Raw genomic sequence first — 20,697 nt, 5'->3', positions numbered from 1 at the left:
GTCAAATGTCAGATACACTGCTTCTTCATGAGGTACGTAGATGTATGTTCACTCTTATTGTTGTAAGTTTATATATCACTCCAAGAGATAAATGTTCAATCGAACACATTGAATAGACAAAGATGTATATGATTTCTCTCAACTAATATCCATTCCAATAAAAGAGATGTCTGATAGATTGTTTGTCCAGTCTAATTACTTTTATTTGCACAGATGCCATTGAAAGGTGCCAATACTTACCCCATGTTTCAGAAACAATTGTTTCTATATCAGTTAATTCGTTTAACGTTTGACCACTAATATTAGAAGTGATAAAGTGTGACTGGTATAATACTGGTAATGTTCCATTTTCTAAATTTTTTGAATTATTTTGAACAGCTGTATGATAGTCTGGTGGAACTGGAATAGTTACCAAATTTTTTTCCAAATTCATATTTACAAAAGAATATTCCATTTCGTTTCCATTAACTGAGTTTACTTGTTGGTTTGATGAGATTTCTGTAGAGAAAAGATCAAAAACAAAAGTAGTAACTAAAATGACTGGAATAAAATGTAAATAAAATGTAGAACTCATGAAAAATCATTGAAAAAAATGAAAACTATATGATGTGTGGTATAGAATTGTTATACGCAGCCATAGTAAAAATTATTGGTAGATGAATTTGAATATGATTGCCTATCTAAAGTTGTAAGTTAAATCTATACATATGTCGGGTAAAAACTATTACAGACATCGCTGTCAATAGGCGAGTATGAACTTTAGATGCATACACGATCAACTTTTAACTTTGCAACATATTAAACGAATCTTAAATTCTTTAGTTAGTACCTATTACTAATATATGATGACTTTTTTTCTAGATATTTTTGCTAAGCTGAAGTTCATCACTATCACATACTATATGTGCCATTTTCTTCAAGACGATTAACATCCAGGAAGCGCGTTTCGTCCTATTCGGTACTCACCAGCTGAATGTACCTGAATCACAGAGTCGATGTTCATTCCGGGACTCCGGATGTATATCTAGTTGACGAGTCCCGAATGGAACGAAACGTGCGTCCTGGATTCCACTGCTAACTACCATCCGCCTTTGCTTATAAACCTTGTGACTTAAGACAATATTGAGGCAGTCCGCGGAGGATGCAGTTATTTCAACAAGAGACTGATCAATTGTAGTCCTAAATAACAATGGGAAGATACAAGTAAACAATACTAAGTGAATTTAAGATTTGCGAGACGTATAACATATTAAAATCTTCGCTTTCCACAGTACTTATTGTATATATTTTATGAATTCTTTCTTTAGAATTCTATGTTTTACTTTTTTCTTGGTTACTTTAAGGCCCTTAAATATCGTCATTAATAGGTTGATTTAGGGATTTTAATCCGACAAGATTTCAAAAATAATTAATGAGCGATCATTTTTTCACAAGATATTGTTTTGAAACTTCTAAGTGAACTATTCATTTTGTTTTATTCAATAAAAGTGATGATACGTTCTGAAGTGAATCCTAATGAATGTTTACCAGTTAATTATAAATGTTATGGTATTTCCCAAACAGTTGAAGAATCTACGGTTCATCTTGACTGAAGATGAATGTTAGAGTGTTTTGATTTGAGCTTTGCTCTAAATGCTCGTGAGCAGCAAGAAAATTTCATTTTTACACCTGATCTCAACTACACATTCAGTAGTCAATCTTTTAACAGCCTGCCAATTTAGAAATTGAAATTTTCTTTTATCAGTAAATTGTGTAAGTTAGGATTCTACGGAATTATTGCAGAATTCCTACAGGAATATTTGGAAGGAAGAACATGTACCAACAGACCAGAAAAAAGGATACCTCACCAAGATACAGAAAGTGTGAGAACTTAACATGAGTGAGAAATACAGAGGCATCACATTACTATCAGTACCAGACAGGTTTTCAACAGTGTTGTTAATCGATTTGGTAGGCGTAAAAATTCGAAATTAAAGGCTATCTTTCATAAGGATTAATCATGTGCTGACTAAATTTCTACACAACGGATTTTTGTCAAAAATCCATTTCTTTGGGACTCGTCATCATATACCAACTTCCTTGACTATGAGAAAGCATTTGACTGCGTGCATAAGAGAACCTTATAATATTTTCTTTGGCACTATGCTGTATTTGATAAGATTATCATTATCTTAGGAAAATTCTTCTACGGAATAAACTTCCAAGCCGTACATGGAGGATAGCTCACAAACGCACTACAAGTAAAGAGTAGTGTCAGACAAGTCTGCATATACTTGATCTTTCCTCCTTTATCTGGCAGTTGACTGGATTATGAAGATCTCCACATTTGAGCCTAATGGTGGAATACGAGGGACAGCTTGGATGCACCCGGACGATTTGGACTGCCCAGACTACTTGACTGTCCCATACAATTCTTAGCAACATATGCAGGTGGAGACAGCCAGTGTAACAGCAGCCATAAGGAAGCAAGCAAGATCAAAAAGTACAGTGTGGAGAGCACTAGCCGAATAACCCTTGACGGAGGAGCTCTAAAAGTGACAGAAACGTTTATGTCACTAGACAGATTTGCAAAGCAAGTGCAGCATTCTTGCATTTGAAGTACATTTTTAACTCGAAATAACTGTCAGTCAACGCCAAAGTCAGAATTTTCGATATATTGTACTATGCTTAAACGTGGATAAATACGGTAACTGTTATCAGAAATACATAGGTACTTGTTATATCATAGCGAAGATTAAATTATAGGTAATTTATGGACTAATATTGTGTACTTATCATCATTGTTCATTTGACTTATTGCTTACTGTTATGTGACTTACTATTATCAAGTTATTCTCAATCTATTAGTCATAGTTTCTCATAATCACAGCCACTTTGGGCTTGATCTTGTACAAATCTTACTTCTAATTTATGATGTGATGTCTGATTTTGCTTTTATATAAACCAAGTATTTTTAAAATACATGATTCATATCGCGGAGATTGTGATTGGCGTTCTGGGGTTAACAGTCAGGGCTACGAGGAAAAATGGCCAATCGAAAATCTAGGCTGACCATACTGGTGCATGAGTCATTAGTTTGGTCGTATAAGTCAGCATATCCAAATTGGCAATCGTTTTTTTCTCGATAACTGTATAGCTAAGGACATAACAGCACTTATGAACACTTGCCCACACAAGATACTCCAGGTCTATTGACCGTATACTGTCAACGATATCTTAATGAATCGAATTCTAGCAGAAGCCGAAAATAGTGAAAGACTCTCAGTGTGGACAGGTTACACTTAATGGAAATTACCAAAATGAATCATAAGACAAGTCTTAACTCAAAGCAAATGTAAAAAAGCCATACCAAAGAGCACATTGTACTGAAATTGTGAGACAGATGTAACAAAAGAATAGAACTTGAGAACAACTGGTAAGAATAGTCCAGGACAGAGGTGGTTGGAGATTACTGAACGGCACCCTATGCTTTACAAAGGGTAATATACGTAAGTATTTAGCTCATATATATCAACATTGAAGTCGGTTTTTTTTCAGGTCAGCGATTCGAAATTTGTTAGAAATTATTCAACAAAGAAATAAACATAATAAGAGCAACATGATGTAGAGAACTTACCAACACATTTATTATCAATTACAGACTCTTTATAATCTAAACATCTACGGTACCTGCCTTCGTTTATTTCACTTTTGCAGTCACAATTCATGTGTGTTTTGAATTGAAGAAATTTCTTTGATGCTTCTAAACACTGTGATCTAGAAGTATTTAGTTATATGTAAAAAATTGGAAAATCACATTGGAAATTAATTATCAATGGTTGGTAATTCGTAAGCTCTCAACTTTATTACAAAGTTTACTTATAAAAAATTGTCAAATTAAAATTGACAGTTAGATATGTAAACAAATTAAAATAAACAAAGCAAGAATGACAATATTAATGAAATATGATGAATGGATTGTATTTCGTTGCCTTCTTTTCAATTACATACAAGCTTATATATGTTTATAGTTGAAAGAGTGAGTCGATTGAAGCTAGATCACCAGGGAAAACCTGGAAGCACTGGACGGCCGTTTCGTCCTATTATGGGACTCCTCAGCAGTGCGCATCCACGACCTCACTTCACGAGATTCGAACCAAGGACCTACCAGTCTCGCGCCAGAGAACTTAACCGATAGACCACTGAGCCAGCATCCGATGGTGTTTATGTCAAACTCCAACCAATCCACGAAGTTGAGCAACCGTTCACCACTTGTCTTCAGTGATTTGATATCTCACAACAGACGTGGTTTAAACTCCACTGGTCACTGCTTCTCACTAAAACTTCTGGATTTACCTCTCGAAGTCAGTCACTAGTGAGCATATGATTATTATTATCAGAAGGGGTGGTCTAGCTATGAAAATACTAGATCTCCACAAAAAACCCTTCTGATAATTATATATGTTTAATTAATTCCAAATTGAATTTATAATAAATAATGAATAAATTATGTGTAATATGAAACGACTGTACAATGCTTCAAAGTTTTCCATGGTGGTCTAGCTTCAATTGACTCATGAACTGAACTATTAAATTAATGTGGAAGAAATTAAAAATTGGAGTTTTCAAAAGGGAATTTGTTTTGTAATTGTTTAAGGTAATAGGTTTAGAATGTTAAAATAATTTTTTTTAAAGTATAGAAAGGAAAAGTGAACATGAAATGTAAACATATTAAATTATACTTTCATTTAGTTGAAAAAAGTGGTTAGAATGTTATCAAGACAGTTGAAGATTAACTACTGTCTTTTTTCACGAATGAAGGTCGTGTAAAGGTATTTTAATTGCTTATACGAATTTCGCTATTGAAAATGTGGACTGTTAACTGATAACTTTGAATGAATTCATTAAATGCCCGTTGTACTCCATATCTAGTAAGTGATTTGCTAGCGAACTTTTTATGTAGCTTTCTTCTGAAGCCTTAAGGTTTTTGTGATATAATCAATAAAAAGAGTAGAAGTCCGTTTATCTGTTCTTCTGACACCCACGTTTTCGCACTTACTTTAGAATTAATATATGCAATTGAAGGTAACATATGATGGATAGTTACCTAATTTTGTTTTCTTCACTGAGCATACAACTGTGTATCGTAGAAGAAAAATCGAAACACATTAAACTAATCGTATTCTTCAAATATCGTCACTCTTGCTTTGTTTGCATTTGTGATATGAACTAATTGTATTACATTGAAGCAATTTCAGTAGTTGATAAATATTCACAATTACGTTACATAAACACTGGGTAATGCATAAGGATCATGTAACTACGCAAACTTAATTTACATTTACATTTTATTTGACGTTAGGTATTTGGAAGCAATCAGTTTAAACCTATTAATCTAAGCTTCACTCTGGATTATGTTAATTAGGGAGATCTGAATACAATTTATAGATAAATGATTCATGTCGCCAACGTTCACAATAAATATTTTGGGACATAATTGAGTTTAAAAAAACATCTACATCTAGAGAAAGGGATCTACACAAATCCTTAAATTAGTAATAACGGTTTTCAAAGACCCCAATCCTTTTCCTTGATCGAATTCCATCGACTAAGTGCTCAGTCAAATTCTTACTTTCACTTACCACGATATTTAGCATTAAGACAAACACAAACCATATGTAAAGTTTTTGTGAATTGTATGTTTATTCAGTGACTATTCATTTTCATCGAATGTTAGCATGACATGAAGACTGAACTGCACTTGAAACTTCACTTATTTTAAATCAGTTTACCAAGAAAATAATTTCATGAAATATATAAAGGAGTTTAAAAGTATTTCCTAAAGTAACTAGTATTTGGTTTCTAAACAAGTCGGTTTTAGGTGGTAAATAAGCTTATAGAATATCTCTTTAATATTTCTTCATTATCAATTAGTTCCTAAAAAATAATATTTGCTAATAGCAAATGATTATATGATGAGAAAACAGACAGTGCTGATGTAGATTCAGTGAAGTCAATTCCTGGAATAGAGTGAGACCTTCATCTTGTATTTGATTACCAGTCCTTAGTAAACGAAATCTCAATAGATCCACAGGTCTTTTATAATAATTTTAACAAACAACATTTTTGTGAAGAGGTAAAGACTGATTCAAGTCAGATAAAAATGTACACCCTATTATTATTTTGGATCTATAATTTTGAACAATTATGGACCTTATACATTGGAACCAGATAAATATATTTTACTGTTTTTTGATAAAAATTTATCTTTTCTTAATTACTTTAGTATTCATCGATGTAGGACACATTTCTTATTCTGCATACCATAATATTATTTTCTTCCTAATTATTTATTTAATTAAAATCCAATTGCTGTTGTAAGACGATGTTCTACATAACAAAATGATGACTGGGTGGTACACTACTAAAGTGAAACAATACAAAGGATATTCAAACATAATTAACTTTAAATAAACTCACTTCAACTTATCACAAGTCCTAATGGTACATAAAGCACGATATTTATTGAGTGCAATAGCACATGCAGGCAATTTAGTGCAATTTTCAAGCAAATCTAAACAACTTGTATTTTCTTTATTTTTGTTCAAATGCTGATCAACTAATTCAATATTAGATGATCCCATACTAGACAGCGTATTCATAGTGATAGGAGATGCTGTAGTCATTGGTATAGAAGATACAACGGGTTCGGTCAATAGTGATGTTGTATTCAGACGTTTCATATTTGTATTCATATTATTTGCTGATTGAGTAGCTTTGCTTTCTGGTTTTACTGTAAGGTAATTAAAATTAGTTAAACAGTTAGCCAGTTTGTGATGATTTCGAAAATTATGTTCAATCACATGAAAAAAAATCGTTCAAGAGACAGAAATGTCTTATTAAAAGTGATAGAATGTTTAGTGTATTTGCAACCCATTCATTGAAATATATGTAATTATCATGGTATTTAACATTAGATGTTTTTGTGAAAAAGAATTTTCAGCGTGTAATAAAAGAATATTGTGCATCAGTACAATGGTTTCCTGGAAGTACGGTAATACATTACTAAATCTGATGAATAAACTAATTATTCTGTCTAAAACTTGGTTCGAATATTTTATTTTTTTAGGATGATAACATGCAAACTGAAATTTTTCTCTACAAAAAAAAGACAATTACTAACAGTCCAGCTTCACCTGCTGTGTTTTTTCCTCAAAGTTTTGTCGATGTGTAATACATATGTTCTATAACATATTTTAGAGATTTGTAAGCAGAAGAATAGTTTTGAATAGATTTATTGGCTTAAATGTAAGCTTGTTTGCCGGATTTCAAGTATTTATTTGCAAAGTATTTTCTTCAATAGCTCAGGGTGGAAATAAAGAGACGAATTTATAAGGAAAATCATCTAAGTAGGCAACTTTATAATTAAGTAATTTCCTTTATAAATCTGAATAAAGAAAGAACAATAGATGCGTTGTATTTTGAAATGATTTTTATTCATTCGGTGTACGTCAGCTATTTACAACATTATTCCATTTGAACTTCAAAAAATTCACAATATTGCTTCATTGTCTCTGATGGGCGAATGACTCACATTATACATGGCTGAATCATACTAGTCATCTCTCGAAACTAGTCTTTGGAAGGCATATAATGAATGTCAGAATAAGAGGTTTCTCGGAGATCAGTAAACGTTGCTGATATCATGAATAAACCTGTATCATATCAACACTAAAGGCTGGGATGCATCGGGAAGCTATTTAGTTCTAATATGTATCACCACAATCTTGCACATCCCCAAACCCGTCCTGAAGTTGGAGTTAAACATGATATACATCTGTTGTATGCTCAGTGGTCTGAAGTTTAGGCACTCGCCAAATGACTCGAAGGCTCTGACTATGTTATGATTGCACAATATAATGTAAATAATAACGAAAATAATGATGATAATAATAACAATAATATTATTATTATTAGGAATCAGAGGATTTAGCAAGAAATTATCGGTTTAGCATGATGTTTATAATTTGACAACTGTACTTTTCTGAATACAGTGACCACCCACCGTCACAGAGTATACGGAACGTAGAACCTTTGGATCTACTAGTTAGTCCTTAACTTCAACATTGCATTCATTTACAAGCTAATATGTTAGTCTATTCACATTCTAAGTTGATTTGCTTTCACCTAAACAGAACGATTTAACAACCTGTTAAGAGTTGGACATGCTCATGGTATACGTTAAAAGGAGGTGAGTGTCATTTTTTGTGTTTTCATTTTATGTTTAAACCCAGAGTAATTTTAGGGGAAAATATTTGAACACCATACTCTAGGTTGCAACAGTTTGACCTTAAGATTATTATTCCGAGAATCAATAAACTAGCAATGGATAACGGGTCAATGAACTTTTTAATAGCATATTCAAGCAAGCGGTAATTACAACAAATCAATTCAGACAATGAAATATGTTTAGATTTGTAATGAAGTATTCAAAACTCTAATCTTTAAAGCCATATCAGTGAATAATATTTTCTTAAGATAGATATTCCTCAAGTTTTACTTTAAAATATAGTATATATTTTTGTAGATATATGAAAACTATTGAAACAATCAAACGAATTTGAGGATCGGTGATGAAATGAAATGGAATATTTAAGAGAACGTATAGTACCCATACTCTTCAGTTTATACATATGTGTCTGTGTGTAAGTACTAATGATAAGTTACGTCACATTCAACCATTAGTTTAATTCGCAAGACAGCTTAAGAGTTTCAAAAAAACTTCAAAACTAAGCGTTCCCATCATCCTTTTATTTGTTAGTAAAAGCCTAAAATTGAGTAATGTATGGAAAATAACAAATATTCAAAATCATCTATACGCTGAATTGCTATTACTTGTAGAAATCGATATAAAAACTCTGACAAAATGTTGCCTAGCGACAACTACATACAACTACCGTTAATTGGCTATTAATAGAGTTTACAACCAACCAATTAAACGTATACTTATTACGACCGAACAGGTTATATACTTATACATTAAGTACTACAATAATTATTATGAATCGATGAAAAGAAATCGAATTTGTTAAATTCCTTCGTCAATTTCAAATAAGATCACCTAAATAACCAATTCATTGAATAATGTAAAATTTATTCTCTTGTAATTTAACAATTCTCAGTGTTTACTCCGTTTTAAAAGATTTCAAGAGCAACTGAGCATTAAAATATAGAGTAGAAATTGTCTAATCATTGGTGATCCGACATTTTTTGTCAAAATGTATACTACATTGAGAGTTTAACGTTCTATGCTAAAAATAAATGTCAGAAGTAAAGTTCATGTGTTCATAAGTAACCAGCTAACTCAAATTTCTTGATGTCTATAGAGTTGATGTTTTATCCTTCAAGTATTCATTACCACTTTAAATAACATTTAATTATAAAATCGAACATAGTCTAAGGGTGTCCAATCGTGAAATTATTTTCAGAATATGAGAAATGATTACATAAAATATGTATTACGTTGCTTCATTAACAACCAACTTGAATTTTACTGGTCCAATCTAGTGTGAAAATGACGAACATATTGCCATGTATACTCTTGAATTTAATTAATATAATAAACGAGGTTATTTTATAAAAAAATATTCTTGTACATAAAACAATAAGTAAGGAATTCAAATTGGACTTTTATGGGAGCTTTTACAACGATGAATCACATCTTAAGACAGATGTCGCAATATATTTATGGAATTTCCCAAAGAAATATAAAAATCACATGGCAAATGTATTTGTACACTTGTATATGATGATTTCAGTTATTATATAATAAATAAATACTCACATTCCTTTTTAGGTTCATGGCGAAAATTTCCAGAAGTATGTAATTCACGAAGAAATATTGGTGGTTCAGCCAAACATGGATGATTGTTTAGATTTTTTCTAAGTAGATTACATTTAGTTAAGTCATCAATTGAACGACTAGATCGACTATCACATATACAATACTTTAATCCCGGTCGTCCGAGATTCATTGTTTTAAGAGCTGATTGACATTCTCGTAAATATTTACGTTGACATCCCATTAAACTGCGTTCTAAAAAGAATAATTAAAATGTTATGAACTAAGATTTTGATTAAAAATAAATGGTGATTTTTCCTCTAGATAAATTAATTTACGAAAAGTGTTTCCCATTTAGTGGAATAGACTTAGATTTTAATCTTAGCATGGTACAACTGAGATATAACTTTTGTTAAACTGAAACCATTCGTTTCCAGATATTATTATTATGCGGACATCATTTATGGCATTAGTTGATGAGTATGAGGAACCAGCTAAAGATACGATACGTTCCTAAATATTAAATATTAAACACTAGTGATTCATGCTGTTTCATAAGATTTTAGGAATCACTATTAAAAAATTGTACTTAGTAAGGTCTATGCAAAAAGAAAACACTCAGTTCTTATAGTTCAATTTTTTACTTTTCATCCCAATCGTAACGTTTAAAAAAGACGGAAGACTTCATTTACTTAATATTAATGATGTACCACAAGGTGACATGAACTTATATGCTTTTCATTTATCAAATAAGATCAAACCACATTACGTAACAAATTGTTTCAAGTTTTATTTCAAACTTTTGACAAAGCATCTTATTTCAGTATTACCAACAATTAATCCACTTTAATCGTTGAAGAAATAATGATGTCACAGTTGACATAAAAATTCTTGTATTGTTATACCGCATATGGATAAAGTAATTACAGACGTCTACTAAAGAACAGTACAGTAATCAAGATGATGTCATTTGCTTACCTGATTATATCTATTAACTTACCAGTGAAACTAAATCTGTACTAGATAGCACTAATTACAGCAACAGTAAAATACCGGCATTTTACATAATTTTATGACTTATTAGCATTTATCGGATTATCATAAACAATCATCTATCTGTCTACCGTATAGATGATCATGATAATTTATGATACTGTAAAAATAAAGACTGAAGACTAGTATTCTTCTATAAACTGTGTATCGGAAGTTCTATATATTCACCCATTTTGCAATCATTAATTACTTTATGTTGTCATTTCTGTTATAAGTTTATGACATATATTGCTTAAAAGATATTAGGAATACTTTAAGATGATTACGTTAGAAGAACTTATCTTATTCGTTATCAAATCTAATAGTAAAGATCCAAAAATTTTCTATTTTACTGTTCAAAGGTAATGAGTTACGTGATAAACCACTGATTATAGTCTTACAAGCATCAAAGTATTAAACGTGACATTTTGATAAAACCGGTTATAGTTTGAAATGAATAAAAGTGCTTCAGATGATCCTTTTTAGTACTACAAACGTAAAACCTTTCATACCATACATTACTTACCATCAGTCCAATCTCCACAAAATGTTTTGAAAATTTCTACATCCACTTTACATATTCCACTAAATGATTCACAATTGTGCAATGCTTCCAAACAATCTATTCTGATTTCTTGTTTTTCAATAACTTCATCAACAGATTGTAGTATATTTGTTCTACTACTTTCAGTTACTACATTTTTCATTTCATTACCTACATTATGTTTTGATGATTTATGTGGAACTACAGGTATTGGAGTTGTTGAAGTTGATGAAGGCGGTGAAGGAAAGATAACACTGGCTCGAATATCCCAGTCAGTTTGTGTTAAATAACATGGTAAATGAATTAAACTGATAAAATATAAATATGAATTGAAGAAGCTGCACATGTTTGTCGTGTTGTCAATTTTTCTAGTTAATTGAAACTTGAAATTCAAAGGATGACTAGAGATTTTCTTTTAAAGGATTTATAATTGAATTCAAATTGTAATTCTTTAAAAAGAAGAAGAAAAGGTATGGATAACTTTAGAATTTGTCGTTTCAAACGTCAATACATCAGGAGTTATTAAGTAAGAATAAAAAAGTATAAAATAATAATAATAACTAAGAAGCTGAATAACGTTTCTAAAATATTTTATGGAAAAACAACATTACGGACTTCGAAAAACCAAAGTCAAGTTTGTAAAACTAGGTATCCATTATTTTATAGTTACTATTTATAATGTGGTCTATTTTACTTATGTTGACATGCTAGGACAAAATGGTCATCCAGCGCTTCCAGTTTTTCAATGGTATTCTAAAATTGATCCGTTCATGATATCAATCTAATCTCAACAATCCCCACAATCCTATACTGATAACTTATACTATCCCTAAATCTAACACAAATATTTTGAATTTCTAAATATACTATCTGTTAAGAAAACCACTGTACAAAATGGCTAAAAGTAAAAAACAATGTTCACCTTTTAGTAACGTATATGTAAGCCTTAAAATAAACTCAGTAAATTTGAATGATTATCTATCTGAGTAACCAAGATGTTTAATACAATTAATTCAATTTCTAACTGAAAACCTGAAAACAAGTGTCATTTGAATTAATAATATTTCCCGACACCATTAAAAAACAACACACAGTCTATTCATAAAATCCTTGCAAACTCTGGAGATCGATTGAAATTGGTTGGTAAAAATTTAAACGATATAAGTAATATTATTTGTTAATACCACTGATGTATTACAAACAAGCTACCCATCTCACAAACATATAAAATGAAGATAAGATTATGTAAATCCGAAATAATCAATACTTATAGATTAACAACCAAGTAGTAGTTGTGAGAACAAACAATGTAATGAGAAGACGAAGATTATCAGAACTATGTGATGATATACTAGCGCAATACATTTCGAACAATCTGATCACACATATGCTTGTTAAGAACATTTATATATAAAAATAAAAGGTTAACTAGACTGGAAATGGGGGGAGTAAGAGTCATAAGATTGATCTTAACTCGGCTTTTGTTGTGTTGTTTAAAAGTGTAAAAGGGCGTATACTGAGGTTTATTGAAGCCTTAGGCATAGGAAAATTCAAACCCCCTTTGTGTATTCAAAAACAGTTTGTTCTCTCCTTAAACCTATCCTGGTAATATATGTTTATTATCCAGAGTGATTAGGTGTCAAATTGTTTTCACATTATTTTTATCATTATTACTCTTACTCCCCCCATTTCCAGTCTAGTTAACCTTTTATTTTTATATATAAATGTTCTTAACAAGTATATGTGTGATCAGATTGTTCGAAATGTATTGCGCTAATATATCATCACATAGTTCTGATAATCTTCGTCTTCTCATCACATTATCGAAATTTGTCAAAGGTACTAATTGTTTTAAAGAACCAATAATGTTTAGTAAACAAGTCCTACGTAAAATTTAGTGATTTAATTAAAACCGTTTTTTTTTTTAAATTTTTAACGAATGTTATTCATATTGTAATATCTACATTAAAATAATTCCATAATTTTTCTGATTTTTCTATTGGTGTTTGAATACCTGAAAATATTTATCGTTTTAGATTGTTACCGTGACACAGAATTGATTGAGCTGAACTTTTGTATTATTCTATAATCTAATCTATTGTTTACTAAGCATCAACTGAATACCTAATAAACTTTCTATATGAGAAACAATAAATTTTATAAGGAAATACGTTATTTCATTCGTTTGATTGACAGAAAATAATATGTACTATATTTGTTCAGTGAAATCAACGTTCCGGTATGTACATTCCCAAGATTTTTATTGTTTTTATATCAGCGTTTTAAATCCATACAACAACGGGTCACATCGATATTACAATACGTAATAATGGCTTCATATTCAAGAAGAAGCAGTTTAAAATAACTTCATACTATTTTTCTATTAATTCAGTCTATTACAGCTTAGCATGTAACAAAAGCTAAAGTCTACAAAAATATATTCTCATGTTTTTTTCAAATAAAAAAAGTCATTTAATGGCCTTTTAATGTTAGTTCATTATATTCAAATATTTTACCGCTTTTGATCTAAACTTGTCACAAACTAATCCTATATGTGACATTTGTTATGGTATATTTGTTTTGTTGTAATATTGTTTTGGTGGGATATCTATTCACAATGTTTACAACTGAGTGATTACTGGGTATTCACCAATGAGGTCTGTTTGGACTTTTAGATATTCAACAGATTCTATTGATCAAGTAGGAATTTTCCTGGTAGTCTACGTGACTTAAGATAGTGTACAATAATTTAGAGATGTAAGTCTAGGCCCAAATAGCCTAACGGTAATACTTTAGGCTAAGTCGATGACTGATACAGGATTCGATCATCTAAGCAGTACCAGTTACCTTAGGCCTACAGTTACACTTTGATGATAATTAATAATTAGCAAACAACTTGGGCGCATATTATCCCATCAACCACCTAATGCAATTTTTCTTATCTAACAATCAGTTCAGATAAGAAGTTTTTATTTAATTTGCAAAAAAACAGTAGTTTTGAACAGATTTTAAAAATTATACTTGACTGTACGTTCAGCAAACAGTTCCATTTTCTTGACACCAACTTTATATGAATATATGTTAACAAACATCATGATCAGAAAACAAACATCTGTGTAAATGAGATTATATCCTTTTATGTAAATCAAGGAAATATACATAGAAACAGTTAATAGCTAATCAGAATAAGCTGTTACCTATATTTCCGGTTGGACAGTAAGAATATTTTTTGCAAGAATATTAACTTTAATTCCTTTTTATTTCACATTATGATTAAAATTAATTAAGATTTGTATATTTGTTTGTTTAATTCTTCTTGTGTGTTCTGTAGGCCAACTGTTGAAACTGAAATGATGATATGCGTGATAGGAATTCATTTTTCTGAAAACATTATTATTATTATTACTATGTGCATTTTAAGTCTACAGAATTTTTAATGTAAAAAAGGCAAATAAATAATGTGTGAAGTTGTGTGACTGAGACTTATTAAAATCATTAACCGTTATAAGTATATTCTTATTGTAGATTTCATATAGATGTCCTCTCTCCCTCTCCCCTCTCCTCTCTCTCTCTCTCTCTCTCTCTCTATATATATATATATATATATATAGTTTATTTATTTACTGAGCATGTATTAAGTAGTCTTGAGTAGGGGAGATTATTTTTAACTGAATTGATCTACAATATACTGTAATGATATTTGACTATTACGACATTATAAGTATAGATAATATCAATTAACTTCTTGACATGAATTGAATAAATCGTAATAAATTGATGCTCAATATATGGAACACCAGTTATAAACATTTTGGACTTTATTCATATTATTATTTATTATAGAGGGAAATACACGTTCTCTTATGTAGTTGTATAAAAAAAGAAAAACTTTAAAATTACCTGACAAAACTAGAAGAGCAGTTTGTTAAAACTGCTCCGTAACTTCGTGATTCTGAGGGAAGAGATCCATTGAAAGTGATTATTATAATGCATAGATTAAAAATGAAACAGTATCTTAACTAGGTAACGCTTGTGAAAAGATTATTTATTCCGAACTAAAAGTTTCTCATATTCCACACTGAATACATACATATAATAAGAATGTTGAATGGTTGAATATTCAACCTATGATTTTCTTGTTACCTTTTTAAATATTATTTAATGTAAACTATCAGACAACAGAATTCCATATGATGATCTGTACACATTTTGATTTAGTCATCATCAATTATGTGGTATATTGACTTGAAAGATTCTTCAGGAGAGCTCATACATTTAAAAATTAGAAGTTGGTAATCAAAAATAATTTACTTAAGATTCTAGTTTTAAAGTGCTTGATTATCATATTTTGGAAGAGTAAAACAATATATCAACACTCGATAGTTAATTGGTAAATACCCTATTTGATTATTTACCATTAATTTGGCTAAAATCGTCATTTAAATCAAATAAGTCTATTGAGTACTGCTATACTGAACAGATTAAAAATTATGAGATAAATAAATTACATTTACAAAGCTAATTGAGTGATTACGACCACTCTATTTATTGTTGCTTTATTAATAGCAACGAACTTCACTCATCTGGATTAAACAGTACAATAAAATGTCGCTTATACTAACGTCCAATTCACTTTTTAAAAATAATGTACGGTATGTTACTCTACGGTAGCATGTAAAAGACACAATTTGATGAATCAACATCAATTTCTACAAACTCATCAATATTCCTAACTCTAAATGTTCTTAAATAGTTATGAAATATTTATGGATTGGTTCCTTGGAGAAAATCAAAAATAATTGATAGTATTTGCAATAGCCTGACAAAGCATGTTAGATAATAAAAAATAAAAGGTATTTATATGATGCGTACAACGATGTAAAGGATGTTGAACTACTGGAAAATACAAAGCTTCCATTATGAATAGGCTTAGTGTGATAAGATGGATGTTTTTTTTCATATTGTAAGTCAATTTACATAGGATGATTAATAGACCACTTATATCAAGTTTTCATTGAAAACATTTCATTGCTGTATAGAGTTTGTTATTCACCTTCCTGACATGGTAGAATAATGTTAATCCATAAACGTTTCAATTAAAATTGTACATCAAACAATTCCGGAAACTATAATCTTTTTCTTCCACTTTATTTTAATTGTTGCAAAAATAAGTGATGATATGGGTGCTTCACTCATAACTCTTGTTAGCATATTTTGATGTACTATTTAGGTAATTGTCATATTGTAGAAAACGAATCTCTTCGTAAAATCTGAGAACCATACAGTAAATATTTAATTTGCAAAATAACAATCAAGTGTCTCAAACTTGACTGTTCATTCATTTCCACACTAACCATTCTCTGTTCTCGTTCTCTTTTCTTCGAACTTCTTAACCTACTGCTCCTAGGCGTCTTATTTTCGATTGATGACACATACTACTTATATCTGTCAACATCAGTAGCACACACCACACTACCAGGGTCAAAATTAAAAAGAGTCCATCTGCCAATCATTGTTATTTGTATTCTAGGCTGTTAGTTATTATTGTAAGGGAATTAGATGACTCTGTTGTATAGTTTAGATGATGGTATAAATAATTTGAAAGTTGAGCCTTTTATGTACACATTGAATGTGCACTGCTGAAAAATCTTTTCGCAGGAAAAAACAGCCGCCCGGTACTTTCTTATTTCCAACGGTTGTCTTACTTGAGCGAACTCATAATGCAAAATAGTAAAATTAAACATTCAAATAAATTGTAATTGATTATAAGTACAATAAAGTCAACTATGAATAGAATTATAATTACCTTACAAAATGGACACTTACACACAAACAAATCAGTTCTACTGGAATCATGAACACACATTTGAAAAACCTTAATAAATGGAATTTATTATCTTTTTTAAATGTGGGAACTCTCTCTTCAAAATTGAAACGTATATCTTTACGTTGCTTTACTTTCACAATAAATTAATGAAAATAAATATCAAAATGTTATCCTCAAAATATGATAAGTGGAAACAGAATGCTTTATTTTTAGAACTACCTTTACACATAAGTCAGTGAAACATGTTATTTTCACCTCCTCAGCTTTCTCTTATTATACTTGGTATGTTTTGAATACTAACGGATTCCAAATGTCAATAGTCTAAACGTTACTATCACATTTTCGTCCACATCATTTAGTTATTATAATTTCGATATGTTGTTTTCTTCAGAATATATTATTTATTTACCTATTTATCAAATGGATTCGATCGAAGCTTGATAATGAAGTGAATTTTGAAAATGAACATCGTTTTGAATAAATCACTTTTGATATTATACTGTTGATTCTTTTGTGAGCATTTTAAAAATAAACATTGTTTCACTAGAGGGCTAGTTGGGTTTCAAGCTTCAAATATATATATTTATAATTATTATCCATTCCTTGTTATTATGTAGATTATTTCTTATATTTTTTCAGTTTAATAATAATATATAGCATGAATATAAGAGATAGTGAATTTGTTCAAAGCTGCCTGATTATTCATATATGTATCAATCATATTCTTTATGTGATTATCGCTAACAGGTAGATACAAAATGCAAGCATCATGAAAGATCAACACAAAGGAAGTCATTTTTTCCAACTCATGAGTGCATCTTAACATCCTTAACTTACAAATGTTTATCAATATTATATCTACACTTTAGTATCCTTTAATTAGTCACAGTTATAGTTAACAAAAGTCAGACAATAATAGATTCACTGATAAACAGGAACAATTATCATAATAAAACATTTCCAAATTTCAAGTAAGGAAGTAGTAATGATAGTTTGTCTACTTCTCTTGATAAACCAAGAAGTTACCACTTCACACAGCAAAAGAATGCTAAGTGCTTCTAGCCTACCAAATTCAATAAATTCTTCGACCTGAAAACAATTTAGTCAAACTTCAAATTTGAATATTGTTTAACAACAGTAAATACAATGAAGGCGTATATTAATAAGAAAAAAGGCAAGTGCGCCGTTCAAAGTGTTAATAAGGTTACTCATTTCAAGCACGACAAAGATATTGTTTTGAAAGTGATTCACTGAAAGTATAATATCCTCTAAAATTTTCAAAGCGAAATCTACTTAATAACTAACAAGTTTAGCATTAAGCTGAACTAAGACTCAAATACACCAAATTAGGAGAAATAGGATATGAACAATGATTAAAAGTGAAATGCTTCAACTAATAAACTATAACTGATCTTCATATTATTAAATATAATGAAATTTAATATCTTTGGAGAAAAAAGTTTTGTGTACTATGTAAAAAAACATATTTCATGACATAAATATTTTAAGCATGGTAAATTTCGTGGATTGGTTAACGTTAGACATTAACACCATTGGATGCCGGCTCAGTGGTCTAGTGGTTAAGCGCTCACGCACGAGATTGATAGGTCCTGGGTTCGAATCTCGTGAGGAAAGATCATGGATGCGCACTGCTGAGGAGTCCCACAATAGGACGAAACGGCCGTCCAGTCCTTCCAGATTTTCTATGATGGTCTAGCTTCAATTGACTCATGATTTCAACTATATTAATCGCAAATTGTTTGTATTCCTTACACAGAAACCCCTCCCCCAAAAATGACAATTGAAAAAATATATTCGTCTCACATTCCTGTTGGCCGAAAGAATTCATTTCCTTATCACCATTAGGTTTAATTTATGTAGTAATTACTTTCGATATTCTAATCACATTTATGTCTTTAAAAAATATTTAATTAATTCTGCTAAAGAAAATTAATATAAAATAGTAAAACACTATAATCCCAGTTTACATTTCATAGTCCATTTCTAGTCATATAGAAAGTTTTCAAATTTATGTAAAAGCATATAACACAAGATGAAGGGAACTAGATAGAGGTGGACTATGAAAAAAATGGATAAGGAATCTTATTTGTAGGTGATTTTGTCGTAGCATTTCTATATATTCATATATTCTCAATGCTGACTAAATTAGAATCATAATTCAAGCAATTAGACATCTCATTCTAATAAATAATGGATAAGATAATTGAAAAGATATAGTGGTTTGTGTAGAGTTATTTAATAAAAGTCTTAACAAAAGCAATCTATCAAACATTACATTAATTAGATATAATTCATGGGGTACAACGCTTTCTACATCGAGTAAAAATGATAAGGATAGATCTTTTGTTGACTATTTTAGCCTTCCAACTGAATAATAGGACTAAATATTTCAGTATTGTAACTACTAAAATTCAAATATAGAAAACGACTCCACTTACTTAAATTTCGATGACAAATAATAATAATATACATCACTACATATTATGACAACAGTTTACTGTTTAAGAGTCTCAGTTACTATATCATTAAAGTTATTTGATAATCCACTTTTGTTAAAAGAAAACAGTTTCATGTGTTTATTTATTGAATAATAGTAAAATAATGTTTATTGTATACATCTGCTTATTATATATGTATGAACACGTAAAATTTTCAACATTCAATCACAGTATAGATGCATATTGATGTTATTCATTCACATGACTAGGAATGAGGAAATATTGAAATAGAATTGTCTCAAATATGATTGGTTGATTGCTTTGTTTTTGTTTGGTTGTGAAAAATTTGTATCCTTTCGATTATTATGTTGACGATTTTGTCTTTTGGGAAACCTGTCTGTGAGTTGAATATATATATATATATATATATATATATATATGATTCTATTTCGGTAAAACAATAGCATGGATTGCACTCTTGAAGTATTCAAATGTTGCCTCATGTTTAGCAAATAGGAATCAAACCTCTAAGTAGATTTTGTATTTTATTTACAAATACTGAATAGGGTATCAATATAATTTTTATTTTATCACCAAAAATGAATCAGTTTACTGAACATTGAAGTATGTCTATTAAAGTAAATCATAAAATGTCATATAGAAAGTCAATTATTGTTTTAATAATTACTAATTGCTAGATTTTTTACAGTTTTAAAACTAATTCTCTATATTCTGTTGAAAAGTAGCTAATTAAAGTTTGATCCACATGGATAATTACTGATTGAAATAAGATTAGTTGATAAATAAGCTTGATTTTAATAATATGTAAAAATTCCTTGTGATATTGAACTTTAATTTTGTTTGAATGGTAATGACAAAATGGGTGATGATGATAATGATGATGATGATGATGGTGGTGATGATGATGATGATGATGATGGTGATGATTAAAATGCAATGCAACTAAAATCAACATTGAGACAATGTTAGAAATGTAAAATATCAAGAAAGTTTG

At 30.0% G+C, this 20,697-nt stretch overlaps 1 protein-coding gene across 1 annotated transcript in view; it reads right to left on the bottom strand.

The window, feature by feature from the left end:
- Smp_149270 (hypothetical protein) overlaps nt 1–19,852 on the bottom strand; it is a gene marked incomplete at its 3' end in the record, with an annotated part of 32,114 nt that extends 12,262 nt beyond the window's left edge. Inside the window, exons 1-5 of the mRNA XM_018796635.1 lie at nt 19,683–19,852; nt 11,379–11,845; nt 9,824–10,075; nt 6,460–6,772; nt 3,617–3,756 (exon numbers count right to left, since the gene is read on the bottom strand). Of these exons, the coding sequence (XP_018651757.1) occupies nt 3,617–3,756; nt 6,460–6,772; nt 9,824–10,075; nt 11,379–11,742 (1,069 nt within the window). The 5' untranslated portion in view covers nt 11,743–11,845; nt 19,683–19,852. The remainder of the gene's footprint in view (nt 1–3,616; nt 3,757–6,459; nt 6,773–9,823; nt 10,076–11,378; nt 11,846–19,682) is intronic.
- Between the last annotated feature and the right edge of the window lie 845 nt (nt 19,853–20,697).

The sequence above is a fragment of the Schistosoma mansoni genome, chromosome 4 (genome assembly GCF_000237925.1).
Source record: "Schistosoma mansoni strain Puerto Rico chromosome 4, complete genome".
Taxonomy (NCBI): domain Eukaryota; kingdom Metazoa; phylum Platyhelminthes; class Trematoda; order Strigeidida; family Schistosomatidae; genus Schistosoma; species Schistosoma mansoni.
The sequence above is the reverse complement of the archived record's forward strand: the minus strand, read 5'-3'. Positions and strand labels throughout refer to the sequence as shown.